The 15246-nt window shown below is 34.3% G+C and overlaps 3 protein-coding genes across 3 annotated transcripts; 2 read left to right on the forward strand and 1 right to left on the reverse strand.

Moving 5' to 3' along the window:
• On the forward strand, window positions 1-3557 carry LOC18008343. The gene is made up of 8 exons (XM_006391116.2): window positions 1-730; window positions 826-925; window positions 1424-1480; window positions 1696-1807; window positions 2355-2437; window positions 2515-2576; window positions 2649-2745; window positions 3024-3557. The coding sequence occupies exons 1-8, from the start codon at window positions 429-431 to the stop codon at window positions 3084-3086; spliced, it is 876 nt and encodes a 291-aa protein (XP_006391178.1). The 5' UTR covers window positions 1-428; the 3' UTR covers window positions 3087-3557.
• A 244-nt stretch (window positions 3558-3801) lies between these two features.
• LOC18008379 (probable WRKY transcription factor 9) lies at window positions 3802-5949 on the reverse strand. The gene is made up of 5 exons (XM_006391117.2): window positions 5672-5949; window positions 5432-5566; window positions 5051-5329; window positions 4838-4951; window positions 3802-4086 (listed from the first exon to the last, which is right to left on the reverse strand). The coding sequence occupies exons 1-5, from the start codon at window positions 5873-5875 to the stop codon at window positions 3802-3804; spliced, it is 1017 nt and encodes a 338-aa protein (XP_006391179.1). The 5' UTR covers window positions 5876-5949.
• A 3007-nt stretch (window positions 5950-8956) lies between these two features.
• On the forward strand, window positions 8957-11318 carry LOC18007847. The gene is made up of 2 exons (XM_006391118.2): window positions 8957-9144; window positions 10056-11318. The coding sequence occupies exon 2, from the start codon at window positions 10072-10074 to the stop codon at window positions 11065-11067; it is 996 nt and encodes a 331-aa protein (XP_006391180.1). The 5' UTR covers window positions 8957-9144; window positions 10056-10071; the 3' UTR covers window positions 11068-11318.
• Window positions 11319-15246: the final 3928 nt, after the last annotated feature.

Genomic DNA, 15246 nt, shown 5'->3' on the forward strand with positions numbered 1-15246 from the left:
CAAATTAAAAAAGCAATTCCACAAAGGAAAAGAAAGGAAAATAATTGGTGGTTTTTGGTCAGCAAAACAAAACAATTTTGGTTTCGTGAGAGATTTCTTCACACTCACAAAAAACTAAAAAAAATAAAAAAAAGACTGCGGCTAAAACAAAGGTGAAATTTTTACTCTCTTCCATGGCGTAAGATGATTCACTTTGTCAAAGCTTTGTCTTTTATATCCGATCAAAAGGTTTCGGGTTTTGCTTTGGATCTCCGAGGATTTAAGGAATCTCGATTTAAGCTGGGTTTAGATTAGTTTAGGGGTTTGATTTCTGAGATAGTTTTGATTTCGATTCTTAAAGTGTCAAAAGTTTGTTCCTTTTAGTTGATATTTTGGGGGATGGTGTGAGTTTAGAGGTGTATGGTAGTTTCATAGTTTCTTCTTCGGTTATGTGGATGGCCACACGATCTAATTCTGGGTTCCGTCACGAGGAGTCTTTGAGTTCCATGATGAGCCGTCACGCCATAAATTTCCAGTCGAATACTTCCTCAGAGATGATTCAGATGGGTCCTTACTTTGGTCGAAGTGGTGCCTTGTTGGGGATGAATATGATCAATAATGTCGCTAGTTCTGGGTTAATTCAAACTGGGAATTGTTCGAATGATTCGGTTTCTGGGCTCAAGCTAGATACTTCCTTGGCTAGTGAATGGTCAACTGAAGAACAATTCAAATTGGAGGATGGCCTTGAGAAGTGAGTTTATGTAATTTCTTTCTATCAATGAGCCTGAGATGGCTTATTTGTGTGTTGAAGTTGATATGAGTGAAGAATTTGATTCTGTTTTGCAGATATAAGGATAAGCCAAGTATCATGAAGTATATTAAAATTGCAGCAACTTTACCTGATAAAACCGTTCGAGATGTTGCTTTGCGGTGTAGATGGATGACGGTAAACCTCTCTACACCTATCTGCCATTTTTAGAGTTTTTGTAGCTTTGTTGCCCTTTTGTAGTCATGCTATATGTGTATCGCAGAAACAGTGCTAAACTTGCATTACTTCTTTGCCTGTCCTAGTACACTATATAGTCTCCACTCTTTATAAGTTATATAACACTTTAATGTCGAAACTTTAGGAAAATGACACATAGGATGCAGCATCTAAGTGTCTAATTTCGTACATATGATAGAGCACATAGAGATTCCTAAAGTAAACTCAACGAAATGGTTTCTACTTCGATTTTATTTGGGTTGGACTTTGCCTTAGGATGGAAAGTTAGTCTTATTGTCGCCTGATTTTGTAACAAACGAGTTCTTGGGATGAGGATAGGGAGCATAACAGTCTCTTGAGTTGGAGTTTTGAGAAAAATCTTCTCTGATCTGCATAATGATTTCTTACATTTTTATCTTTTGTCTTTGTCCATCAAAATACTGAATCTGTTTTTCACAGAGGAAGAGAAGAAAAGCAGAGGAATTATACTGTGGGAAAAGAACAAGTTCTAGCAAGGTACGTATGTTGGCGATTCTTGCCATCTATTCAATTTGATGAGTGACTACTCTTAAATAACAGTCAAACTCGACATTTTGTTTGTTTTGCTAATTGAGATCAAGTTAGATAGAAAGATGATTGCTAGGAATGAGATGGAATATCTTTTACATCTTTGATAAACTGAGGTTTGGTCCTAAGGAAGGCAGCTGTCTAAAAGATTTATATTTCTTCAGGACAAGCAGGCGGAACTGTCTTCGAGCATACCTTCTGTTTTGCCTGATAACATGGCTTCGTATCCTTTCTTGATGCCCTTTACGAGCTCCAGTAAACATATTACATGTGAAGGTCAGCATCTATGTATCTTTATCATCCGAATTTACCAACTCCAGGTCTTTATTGATATGCACACATTCATATCGTATTTTGTTTTCAAAAGGAGGCAGTATGTTCTTTTTGCTTGGTGCATTTACAGTGGCTCAAAATATCAGTTTGGTATATATCTGGTCTTCTTTTGTTAGATAAATAAGATGGGCTTATTGTATTTCAGAAAGACTTTTGCTCTCTTAGTAGGGTGACTAAGATAGTGAAGTTGGTGAATCTTCTTAACTTCATTGTCCTCTAGAGCCATTCTTGTCAAGCTGAATGTACATCCATGAATTTGTCCAGCATTTTTTCCATCATGTTGATGCAAAGAGAAATTTCTGAGATTATTTATGTCATACAACTAGTATAGGAGTATAATGCCTACTGCATGCTTCTTACAGTAAAATCTTACGTTGAAGTCCTGTAAGGATGATCCCTTTCAGCTGTCTTAAATATCGAGTTTAGTTGAAGCCGCTAATCTTTTAGTCTTGGCTTTTCTTTAACTGTTTCTTTCGTTTTTCTGCCTCAGATTTAAGTGGACATGCAATAAGTCTCTTAGAACAGAATGTAAGAGCTTTTAGTCAAATTAGAGCTAATCTCTCCTCATATAAGGTAAGTTATAGATTATCTGGTTTAAAAAGAATGCAAATGCGTTCTTGCTAAAATCGATCCGTCCTGATTACGAACAGGTACAGGATAACATAGATCTCTTTTGTCAGACAAGGAACAACCTTATCACCATCCAAACTGAGTAAGTTTAATACTTTTTAACATTTCTGATAAAGTGAATGGAGCTTGGTGGACTGATGTCTTAATTTGGCAGCATGAATAATATGCCTGGCTTAATGAGCCAGATGCCACCATTGCCTATTGCAATCAATGATGATCTCTCGGCTACTATATTGAGTAATTCAACTTTGGTAAGTTAAAAGTACATTGCTTTTTAGATACCAAATGTCCACGTTACCGTTTTCTTTGTTTACATTTGACGCTACTACTGTAGCTCAAACCTCAGGTCTCTGGTTTAAGAGACTCAAAACATAGAATTATTGTGCTTCGAACTAGTTGAGTTTCTTAAGACATGTTTTGGTTTGAATATGAGTCTATGAAGAGGAGCATAGGAATAATAGCTTCCCAACAGTTCAGATCGTATACACATGTTATTAGCAATGACTTTGGCTTTCTTGATTTGTACCAGGCGATGCCATTCAACACAATGCAAAGTGGCAGCTTCCACATGAAGCAGGAGCCTTTGGGATGACTTAGGAAACCATCTGGTTTCCGTTAATTACCTGTAAATTGTCTTAAAGAAGCTGGAGGAAGAAAAAAGAGCACACTACATCTCTTTTTCTTCATCCACCGCGTCTCATCACACGTTGCGAAGTTTGTAGAAAATGTGATTCTTTCGTAACACCAAAGATCTTTATGGCCACGCCGGATGTTGAAAACAGGGCATAATATTAAGAAACGAATAGTCTTGCTCCTGGCTCCAAACTCAAAACCCTCTTGACAAGGTCTATAGATTGATCAACTTAGTTGTGAATGTTCTTGGAGAATGCTAAGCGATGTGTATAAAATGATTTTCTATGGGAGATATAGAAGAGCGTGTTGAGATTTGTATCTGTAATCTTTTGATCTTTTGGTGTGTTTTGTTTTTGTACCCATTTCTTCTTAATATATTAGGATCGAAGTCATGTTATAAAGATCAATGTTATCTTCTAATGTTATTTAATAACATGATCATACTAAGTGCGACAGATATTTTGGTTATATTTTTGTCACTTTTGTCATGTAGCTAATTTTAGCCTTACTTTACTAAATAAGTGAAGTGAACATCGAAAGAAACTAAGCAAACAATCTGCAACCTTCAGTTTTGTATTTACGAGGACATGAATGTTTAAAAACAAGAACAAATACAAGAATCCATGGAGACGATGTTCAAGTAATATAAAAATGATGGGACCAAAGGGAAAACACTAGATCATCCAATTGAATCGGTTTTGAGAAGATGAAACATGATCTCCTCCTCCTCCTCTAGACGATGGATCATCAAAGTTGAAGCTTCTTATGGATCGATTGTTGCTGCCATTTTGGTGAATATAGGAATTAGGATGAGAGAGGTTGTCGCTGGAATCGAGTAACACGAATGGAGAAGTGGAAGCTGTGGAAGCCATGGCTGTTGCTCCGACCGGAAGTGGGTGGTTATGTGTTCCTTCGTAGGTTGTTATCAGTATCGACATGTCTTCTAAACACCTTTGCACCTTAATTCACAAATGCAACAACTCATAAATAATTGTATACATATAACATATTAAATTAAAAAGGACTATATACTAATATACAAATATATTCATTTTCACTAGCAGGTATGTAAGTTAATCTAAAATAGGATCATTCTAATTTAGTGATTTATACTAGTGTTTTTGTTATGTCATTACATACTGTTGAAAAGTAAAAACTTTGATCTAAAATAACCAACACTATATAATAGTACTTGTCTTTGAATAAATATAGTATATGCTTGGTTTGCTAGATAGCCAAGTTTTTTTTTTTTTTTTTTGAATCAAAAATTGTTGAAACACTCGCGGTGGTAAAATGATAAGTATGAGTATATTTTTCATGAGTGATTTTAAAGATTTATACTAATGTTGTTGTTGTGTTATTACCTGAGTTTAAATCTAATAAAATGCCTATTGTTGAAATTTATAGGGCTGGTTTGCTAGATAGCCATTGTTTATGATCAAAATTGATGGAAAAAACAGGTGGTAGGAAAATCTTAAGTATGAGTATATTTTTCGTGTGTAATTAGAAAATAGTGTTATGTCATCTAAAATGTTATCGAACAAAAGAACAATATGATAGCTGTTAAATAAAACCTTCTTGAAATCCATGTTTTCCAAAAAAAAAATACATGCGATATATAAATCACGTCGTTTTTCCTATCAACCTAATAAAATTTTGCTATCTAGTTTATCTAAAAAATTGAGAGTATATATTTCTAGCAGAGCTTACCTGTTTTCTAACGGGACATCCTGGAGCCACGGTGCATCGGTAATAAGCTCTTGGACATGGATTCCCTTTCGCCGTTTTCTGACCATACTTTCTCCATTGGCATCCATCATTCATCTATACTTAATTACACCATAAAATCTTTCTTAAAATTTCATGTTACAAATCTCCAAATTATTAAGTCTAAGATCGGTTAATAAATATAAAGAAACTCACCGTTGCGGTCTCACATCTCGCTCTTACAGACACCCTGGCCTTTCTATTCCCTGGAGAAGACGATATGACACGTGGTGCATTCGTATCTAAGCTGCTACTATTCATGAATCTTTGCTGATGAGTCTCATCTTCCTTATTGGTCTCTTCTTGTTTCTGCTTCTTCTGTAAAGAAAGGGAAAGCCCTAGTTCTCTTTCCTCGGATTTAGATCTCCCAGCTCCTCTTTTTCGAGCCTTATCCACATACCAGCTGCCTTGTGCGCCAAGGAACGTTTCAAGATCCTTAGGTTAAATCAAAGATATCAATCAGGTTTCATGCATGTTAATTCTCACAACCATATATATGTAAGTGTATGAAAACACAAGACTCTCTCTATCTCTCACCATCTTGTTGGTTTGATCGATAACCGGGAGTTTCATCTCCAGATGACGATAATCTTGAAGGGTTTGCTCTACAAGTTTCCTCAACCTCGTATTCTCTTCTTTCACATGTTCCATCTCGATCTGCATCTGCAAGAGCTGATCTCCATCCATGGATCGATGTTAACATATTTTCACACACAAAATGTTGTATACTTTTATATATAGAGAGACGTATGTCACGTATCGACGTATCGTATGTACCTCTTCACGTTCGTTTTCTTCTTTTCTTGTCCTCGAACCTAAACAAGATTCGTCGACATCGTCTTCTTTCACCATTTGTTCATCTTCATCGTCACTATCATCATCATCATCTTCTTCTAATTCTTCTTTCTTCTTACAGCTGTGTTTTGTTCTTTCTTCATGCTTCTCTTTCTCGAGCTTGAGAGAAAGATCGATGTCCATCATGGAGATGCAAATCAAACCTTTGTATCTGTTTGTTAGATTTGTGTTTTGAAGTGCTAAAGTCAAATCACATTTCTCTGATCAGAATTTTGTTTACTATTTGTATTATTCACTCTAGTACGCATCTAAAGCTAGCTTTGACTTTCTTTTAATAATCAGTTTGTCTTTAAGATAAAAAAACAATCCATGTTATTTTAATAAACCGCTTAAGAACCGGAGTTACTATAGAATCATGGATAGATCATAGATTAGATGCAATTTCTTTAATAGTTTTATAGCACTTTTTTTGTAATATCAATATTTGGGCATTAGGGTCCAGGAAATTTCCCATCACATGTATGGTACCATGTGAAATACAGAAGACCATATCGACGAGCATAGTTTTTTTTTTCAACTGGTAATTTATGTGTTTATAATCGAATGCGTTAATTTTTTCGTATAAAACATGCATAGCTCAAAATCAAAAAAAAAAATTAGTGAGATCGATCAAAACGTATGATGTTTTCTCTCTTTTCTCAATTCAACATCAGAGGTCTAAAAATCAAAGCATCAAACATATTTCTCAGTTCAACATCAGAAGTCTAAAATTCAAAGCATCCACAATTTATATAATGAGTTGTATTGTTATATAACGTCGTTTATATTCTAGAATTCTACTACTAAAGTTTTGCTGAAATTTTCTAACAGATATAAATAAAATAGCTATAGAATGCATGCGCGCGCAGCCATCATGGTACTTGCTACATAGACGCGCTAGGGGGAAAGATGATCTTGATTCTCTGAATTTTCTCAACTTCTTTGCCTTTTTTTTTTCTGGCGTTAGGCTAATTCACCCTTTTATTTATCCGATTAGCTAACCTACGATATTATTTCTCTTGTTATTCGATCTATCTACAGTTGATGTTGATAGGTTTGGTTTGAATTGTAAATAGTCATATGTATGTGATATATGAAGTTGAATTTGTAAGATTCTTTTAAGCTTTGTACGTGTCAGTGCATAATTTGTTGGCGAGAACGACGGATTGTATGATTTATTTTTTCATCAGTCAACTATGGTTATATGATATTATAGAAGGTAAACAAAGGTCATTATAATAAAACCTTGTCCCTCTTCCTAAATAACTAAAGCCATGCCATTTTAGATAACAAGTCATTTTATATGTGACATCATTATTATAATTATTATTGTGCCATTTTATACGTCCAATTACCAATTAATATATTCGTACGAAAAAACCAAGAGCAATATAGTTGCATTTGGATCGGATCTTAAGATAGTCAACTAGAAAAGTTTCAATTTTAATTATTTTCATATTATCTTATGTAGTTATATATGTCACATTCATTTTATAACCTTATTTTTCTTACCAAAAATTTTTAGGCTCTGGTCCATAATTTTGTTAGACAATTTATAACAAGTTAGGTTTAGATGGTCATCTCTATAGAGCCGAATCAAACACTTGACTTTATTATAAATTATAAACTCAGATTATGAATAACTGCGTATTGGTTATTTACAAGACATTTCAATTCTAGCATATTGTCCACATGACACTTGTAAGTATTTAAACTTTGTTTATTGGTCAAAAGTATTAAAAATTGCGTAGTCAACAATAACTTGAATAAACCTGTAAACGGAATCCTTTTTTTAGCTAAAATATATCGATCATCTACTATTTGAGGTGATGCAATAATGTATTATAGTTGTTGTGTTTAGCAAAAAAAAAAAGTGTGACTCGTGACATATAACTTGTATACAATTGTGATTGTATAGCCAAACACACATTGTTGCAATTTGAATCAAATGATACGTGAACATTTCAGCATAACAATAATATGATGCTCCATCCATCTATTTAATAAGCGGGATTTAGTTAATTATGCATGTGTCAAAAAAAAAGTATGCTTCGGTTCAAAAAAAAAAGAAAAGTATGCATGTGTTTTATAATCTTACCAAAAAAGGACTTTGTTGATAAAAAGAGACATTAATATTATAATATATAGTATGATAAAGAAAAAAAAAATTGGCAGAGGAAGCGTGGGACAAGAGAGCAAGCGGCGCCGCAGCCATATCTTCCGTTGGAATTTTTATTTATAATCACAAGAAAGAAAAGGTCAAATGTATTTTTTTCCCTATGTCTCTTTGTATGCATATTATGGTTTCTTCTCTCGTTTTACAATCTATCTTTGTGTCCCTCAAGTCAATCTTTTGATTGAAATCTAATCTTCGTCTTTATACATTGTTGTTTTTCCCCTTTCTTCTTGCTGCATTTTATTAGTGTTCAAATAATCCGCATATTCTTTTTACTTTTAATCAAAGAATTAAAGTGTGAATAAAGAGTCTATTGTAATATTATTGAAAATTACTTAGATCTAGCTCTAGCTCTAGGTCAACGTATGTATGACTCTGCGAAGCCAGCTACAATCTCCCAAAAATTCCAGAGGTGCCCAATATCCATAGTAGTTAATTAGCTCCAAGTCCAAACACATACTAAATGTTGTAAAACCCCTAAGTCATGCAAAAGGCATCCTTGTTTGACAAGGCAACCAAGCGGTCCAAGCCTACCAAGTTGCACCATGAGCACTTTTTATTTATTTTTGATCCGCAGCCAAAATGGTCAAGATTTTTTTAAGCTATATGCTTTCAAACGACTAAACAATAATTCCAGTTTCCATATACATTGTATGTATATGTGATCGTATTAGTTAAATAGTTAAAATCAATTCATTCTTATGAAAGCCTTATTGATTCTTCGAAATTCAATCTCTCACAACATAGTATTAGATACATTGATCAATGATGACGAGATATCAGTTATGTTAAATATATATCACATTTCAATAGTAAACACACCTATTGGAGATTTCGAGCGTTCTATCATTTCAGCTTTGTAAAAATACTGTCAAAATTCATACAAGTTAATGTGACGACGGTTTACGATAACTACGTTTCTGATTCGTGGTCAGGCCCAATCTAGAATCATGATGGGCCTTAAAAAGGCTTTGAAACCATGGGCGCGTCAGTATGACGCACGTAAAGGACGCGTGGAGGTGTAGCTCAATCACACGTGGCGAGAGGAAAGAGAAACTTCGAATCCAGAGCTTTGGTGGAGCCGTGGTGGCGCTTCCACGCGAATCTCGCAGCCCCACTCGCTATCCTCGTCCTCCCGCTCGTCTCTCTACCTTCGTTATCTCCCTCTCGCTCGCTCGATCGATCAAGTCTCTTTCTCTTCGTACGCTGTTTTTGGAACCCTAAGATTTAATCCCTAGAGGTGAAATCTCTGTCGCGTCTTCTTCGTTCCACTCTCTTCGTGTATATACAGCGATCTGGGTGTTTTTTTTTTGTTTGGACGGATTTTTCTAGGTGATTGATGTAATCATTTTGATTCTCGCTGGGAATTTGAATTTTGTGTAGTTGTGATTTCGGAATTTTGACTTGTTAGGTTTCGGATTTTGATTCACGAGTGGTTGAAACGTTGTTGAATTGTTTATCTCGATAATCGCATACCCAATCTGGGCATTTTTAATTTTTGATTTCTGGGGATTCAAGGATCGAGTTATCGTGAAGAAGATGAATTTTTTTTTTCTTTTTTGGATAACATTTTTATTATATAAATTTTCTCTGGATCTGAGATGTGTGAAAAGTGATTTTTCTCCATGTGGATTAGATTCATGGCATGAATTTTAATAATTGATTCACTGTCATGTCGCTTGAATGTTCGATGAAGCACGTTCCTTTTGGTTGTCCTGTAACACGTTTGGCACATCTTTTAAAAAAAAAACATTATTTCACTAGTTATTCTTCATCTTTGTTTTCCATGAATTTTGGATTTGGTTGCTTAATGATCTTAGTCATTGTGTTGTTATCTTGAGAGTTTGAATCATCCTTCTAGGCTTCCGAAATTGTGAGAGGTATCTTACTTTTCATTTGTTTGATCTCTTTTTCGTTTTGGAGAATCAGGTCCTTAACGAACTTCTTTGCTTTGATCTCAGTTTCATTAGATTGCATTCGTATAACCATCGATGATTTGCTCATCATGCGATTCCAATCTTAATATGAATAGCTTTTTATATTGTTACTTCTGCTAGAGGTGAAGTCTCTGTTGCATGTTGTAACATCTGCTTGTTTCGTTACAAACTTTTTATATGCTTGCTTTTGCTAATCGAATGTCTACTTGTTCAGGTGTCATTTTGAGATTATGGCCAAAGCTAGAAGGACAAGTCGCAGGATCCATTCGCGACGGATCAGAGCACGACCATACAAACTTCCGTCGTCTAACAAGCTCGGGGCAAGCAAAATGTTTGCAGAAGATTGTTCAAAGTGTCTAGAGAAGAGGGACTGGGAGAATGTAATATGTTCGGTTTGTATGGAGTGTCCTCACAACGCTGTTCTGCTCCTCTGCTCATCTCATGACAAGGGTTGTCGTCCATACATGTGTGGAACCAGTTTCCGATATTCCAACTGCTTGGATCAGTACAAGAAAGCATCAGCTAAACTAAAGCCATCGAGCCATCCACCGATCAATAAGTCTGAGCTTGGAAACCTCAAGTGCCCACTTTGTAGAGGGCAGGTGAAAGGTTGGACCATCGTGCAGCCTGCGCGTGACTATCTGAACCTAAAGAAGAGGATCTGTATGCAGGAGAATTGTGTTTTTGCTGGAACCTTCAAAGAGCTGAGGAGACACATGAGAAAAGACCACCCTTGTGCGAAGCCTCGTGAAGTTGATCCTGATGTGGAGCAGAATTGGAGAAGGCTTGAGATAGAGCATGACCTGGATGATGTTACCAGCACGATTAGGTCGACAATGCCTGGTTCAGTGGTGTTTGGAGATTACGTTATAGAGAGGACCAACGTCCACGGTTCAGATTCAGACGACGGTGCTGTTCATTACAATGTTGACGGCGTCATCGATGCTGGACTTTTGAATGTTGTCCTTATGTTGCATTCTCTTGGGGCATCAGTGAATCAGACAAGACGCTCTGTTTCAGATTCGAATGACACGACTATCAACCGTGGAAGAAGTGAGATGAATTTCTCTGGCGAGGAGGAGGAGGAAGACGACGATGACGATGAGGAGAGGCAGCACAGTAACTCTTTGGCAAGTCGAATGAGACGACAAGGACGGGTTCTGCTGGGACGCTCAGGTAGGAGACGTAGAAATAGAGAAGCTAACAGCTCAGGTCCTCCTAGATGAGTGAGCTTATTACACAAACTCAAAAAAAACAAAAACCCTTTGGTCTGATTCTGGGTTTCAGGTAAGTTTTATGGTATGGTTAGGTACAAATGTAGTTTCCCACAAGTTCAAAACAAACAAAAAAAGGGTTTTGACCTGTGAACTTCTTCTGCTTTTACCATTAGATAATGGTTTGGTGTTTGATAATTTGGGAATTTGACTCAAATTTGTTTTCATGGGCTCTTGATTGTCAAAGAAGCATGTTTGGTATTTACTCGGTTTTACTGTATCCTGATGTAACTTTCTCGGTAGAAATTTACATAAATTTATCCTTGTGAATAAGCATGTTAACTGATGACCAGTAACCACAACACATGAAGTCTCTTCACCAATCATGAACAATGTAACTTTGTACCCTGAAATCTGTTTGTTTTTGTTTGTTGGTTTCGAGTATCCACAGACTTATATGAAACCACCAGCACTCGGAAAAACATCTAATGATTGATTTATCTGAATAACATGTTATCAGTTTTGTGTTTAGTGTATTATTTATTTTGGGCTTCTATAAATAAATTGGTGGGGGCCTTACTCTTACTATCTCTTCTCTCTTTTTATTTTTAACTCGTCGCTGTCGAGTTTTGTCTTGTCCCCATTTTTTTGGGCAAATTACAGAATCAATAAATGGAGGAGGGTGAATGCGATTGTGAACAAATTGACAAAAAAAAAAAAATAAATAAAGAGATTCTGGTTTGGAATTGGGCAAAAAGTGGCATGCACCAAACAAGAAGAAATTTGGAAATGAGAGAGATAAAAACAAATGGTAAAATGGTCCATTTGGTCCAGGGAAAGAAAAGGGTTATTACGTATAATGTTTAAGAAATGAATCTTAGTCTTACTTCTCATCTCGGATATTTATAAAAGCTTCTCTCCATGTTCTTCAAAATTTCATTAAACAATTAATTCATTGTACGTTTCGAATATAAAATATCTCTAGCCGAAAGCGTTATCAAGAAGACTAGAAGAGGGAGAGAGACAAAAGAAGGTCGTTTAATTGATTATTACCCAAAAAGGAGGAAAAAACATTTTGGCTTTTTAAAAGTTTGAGGTAGAATAAAGTTTATACTTTTATGGATGTGGTATTATTGTCTTTTATGTTTCCTTTCTTTTTTGCATGATTTAGCGTCATCGTTTAATCATATTAGAAGTTTATGAACATATATATATAGTATAAGAATATTTGCAATGCAGATATGCATGAGAAAAATGATGATAACAGGTTTTTGTACCTTTATCATGTCGCATCATGTGACATAACCACCTAAACGAACCAATCCATGTGATTGACACCACCAAAAATACACAATATCAACAACAGTTCGACACCAAAAAGTATGTTGATAGGCCACACTTTACTTTAAAAATGGATAAGAGAAAACTTTGTTTATTAACCAAAGAAGTGGTTTGTTTAATCGCTGATTATAATAAGGGCGTGTCTAACTTTCACTTCGAATGTTATTCGTTTGAACCACTATGAAACAAAATTCTGAACAATAAAATCACAGTATATATATACATAATATCCGTAAAAACCATTTCTTCGTTGAATATCTATTTTTCTCTATGAAGATTACATTGTATCATGTTTTCTTTGTAAATCGTTGTAGGTTTGAGTGGCGACATTTTATCTTATACAGAACATTTTCTATTGTCTTATATAACTATGAATTGGTAAAGATCTCGCTCTTGTGATTTCAGTTTGTAAACTCGGTTTCCTTAGTTTGGTTAACTAAACCAGTTTATGAATATATCATTACATGTTATTGGTGACGCTATACCGTTTATATTTATATTATCTCATAGAAACGATAAAAAGATCGAGATGCAGATTTAGCAGTACAACAAAAAGAACCTAACGACAGAAAGTTTTGTACAATTAAATTTCCTTACCAATCAAAATTATAACTGAATTGGCTTTTGTTCGCCAGTTTACCATCTCTTATGAATCAACTTATATCAAAAACGTGAAAGAAATAAAAGGCTGAACAGACAAAAAAAACGAAATCATTTGAAAAAGAAAAACAAAGGAAAATTATACAAAAACAACTATAAAGAGTGGTCCAATAATAAGTAAAAAATATTTCTAAGTAACAAAAATATGAAAATAAGATATAGTAATATTTAAGAATGGTGTCGTCACGATGTGACAAGACATATAAAGGTGAATTCAAAAGAAGGAGAAGAAGGAAATCATGGAAGTGAGTGAAGAGGGGTCTGATGAGAGAGACTGATGCCTGACTCCTAACCATTTCAAACTTTGGCACTGAAAATCATGGCTTTTTATATTTTCATCATTTGTTAGTTTTTTTTTTCGTCGACACCCACTTCTTCTGCTCTGAAAATGACTTTTATTTTCTCCTCTCCCCTCTCTATACATTTTCATCTTTGTATCAGTATAATTCTCACATTGATTGCGGCTTTGACATGAATGGGTGAACCTTTTATTATATAGTTTTGTTCCTCCCATATTATAGCACACGGTCACTCAAAACTCTGCCCCCAAGAAAATTATAGTTCTTTCACTTGTCAATTAATCTCTTACAATAAATAAGGTTTAATTGGTATATGATTAATTTGGGAGACAAAAATAGTGTTCGCTTTCATTTTGATGTTAAAACAGCATGCTGATTTACAATTCCATTACTTTCTTTCGTCTGTATTTTTGAAAACTTAATAAAAATCGAGTAAGTTTGTGTATTCAGATAATTTTTAGCTATCCAGGTAGGCAATTTAAATATCTGGATAGTTGTCAATATGCATTCTTCCCTACTAATATATATTATACTAATCCCAAAAAAATTACTTCCAATTCCAATTATCTTTATCTTAAAGTTTGCATAATTCAGGGTAGATAGATTCAAGTGAGATCAAGTAATGTGACCAATAATATATTATGACTCTAATAGATATATATATCTTCACACACAAAATTACGACGAACAGTTATACTATAGATATGCTGAAAATTTCTGACTTTTTTTCCAGTATTGTGCATTATGGGAATCAAACCCTAAACCTAATGTATAGATTTTAATAAACTTTTGGTTAGCCACTAAAACTTAAAAAAAAAAAAATCACAATGTTCTAAAATATTTGGAGTAGATTCAAATTGAAATTAATTCTAATTAACTCTTCTATTTTTATCAAAAATGTATTTTTCTAATTTTTTAAAGGGTAAAAGCATCCACTAATTTCCTTCGACTATAACCTTGAAACTACATAATTCATATTTAAACTTTTTAAACTATATATGTAATTTACCAAAATATTATACAACTTAGTTACTTATGCTCTAGTAGTCTGGTTATTATACATTTCGTTACTTATGCTCTGGTTGATAAAAACATGATCGTCGGAACCTAGTCGGCGTAGAGGCCATAAAAAGACCGTGGATCACAAAAAGATTTGATAACATCTATATACAGTTTAAACACATAATATAATATGAAGCTAGAAGACAGAAATTAAAGTATTGTAAAAAGAAAAGGCAAACTTTAGTTGAATCCGAACTAACCACATACATGTGTCAAGCAGTAATGCTTCTTTCTTCTTCTTTTTTTCTTTTTTGTATACAACCAAAATTAACAATAAACTATTCAACACTGAATATTCTTTCACCAACCCTCGTTTTCTAGGTTTGCTCAGCAACAGTCATTACTACATTTACAAATAGCTAAAATTAACCTCTTCCTTTTGATAATAGAAAAATATATAAATACGGCCAATTTCTTATATTAAAACGTAGTTGCTGACTTTCACTGTAAATCAGAAAATAGATATTGGATGTTTTATGTCCATAAGATGTTCGATGATATTTTAAGGTTTTATACCAACTCGAATGCATATTTTTCATTCTTAGCCAATGAAAATCAATGATGTAAATAAATTAAAGGTTTGCAAGACTTGTGCTTAGTGATCGTTAATCATTTAATTGATGAGCATACTAACATCGCTAGTTAAACGTCAACCATTTCTAATCAAAAATCTTCCGCCATGATTCATATCTTTGATATATCTTTGTTTTCTTGCCTTTCTTAATTGGCCATTCATTTAGTCATTGTTTAAGTCATATTTACAAAAACTAAAAACTATATTAGTTTAATTAGCTTAAATATATATAGTATCTTGAATTTTTAGTGAACT

The sequence above is a fragment of the Eutrema salsugineum genome, unplaced genomic scaffold, assembly GCF_000478725.1.
Source record: "Eutrema salsugineum unplaced genomic scaffold, Eutsalg1_0 scaffold_9, whole genome shotgun sequence".
In the NCBI taxonomy this organism is placed as follows: Eukaryota; Viridiplantae; Streptophyta; class Magnoliopsida; order Brassicales; family Brassicaceae; genus Eutrema; species Eutrema salsugineum.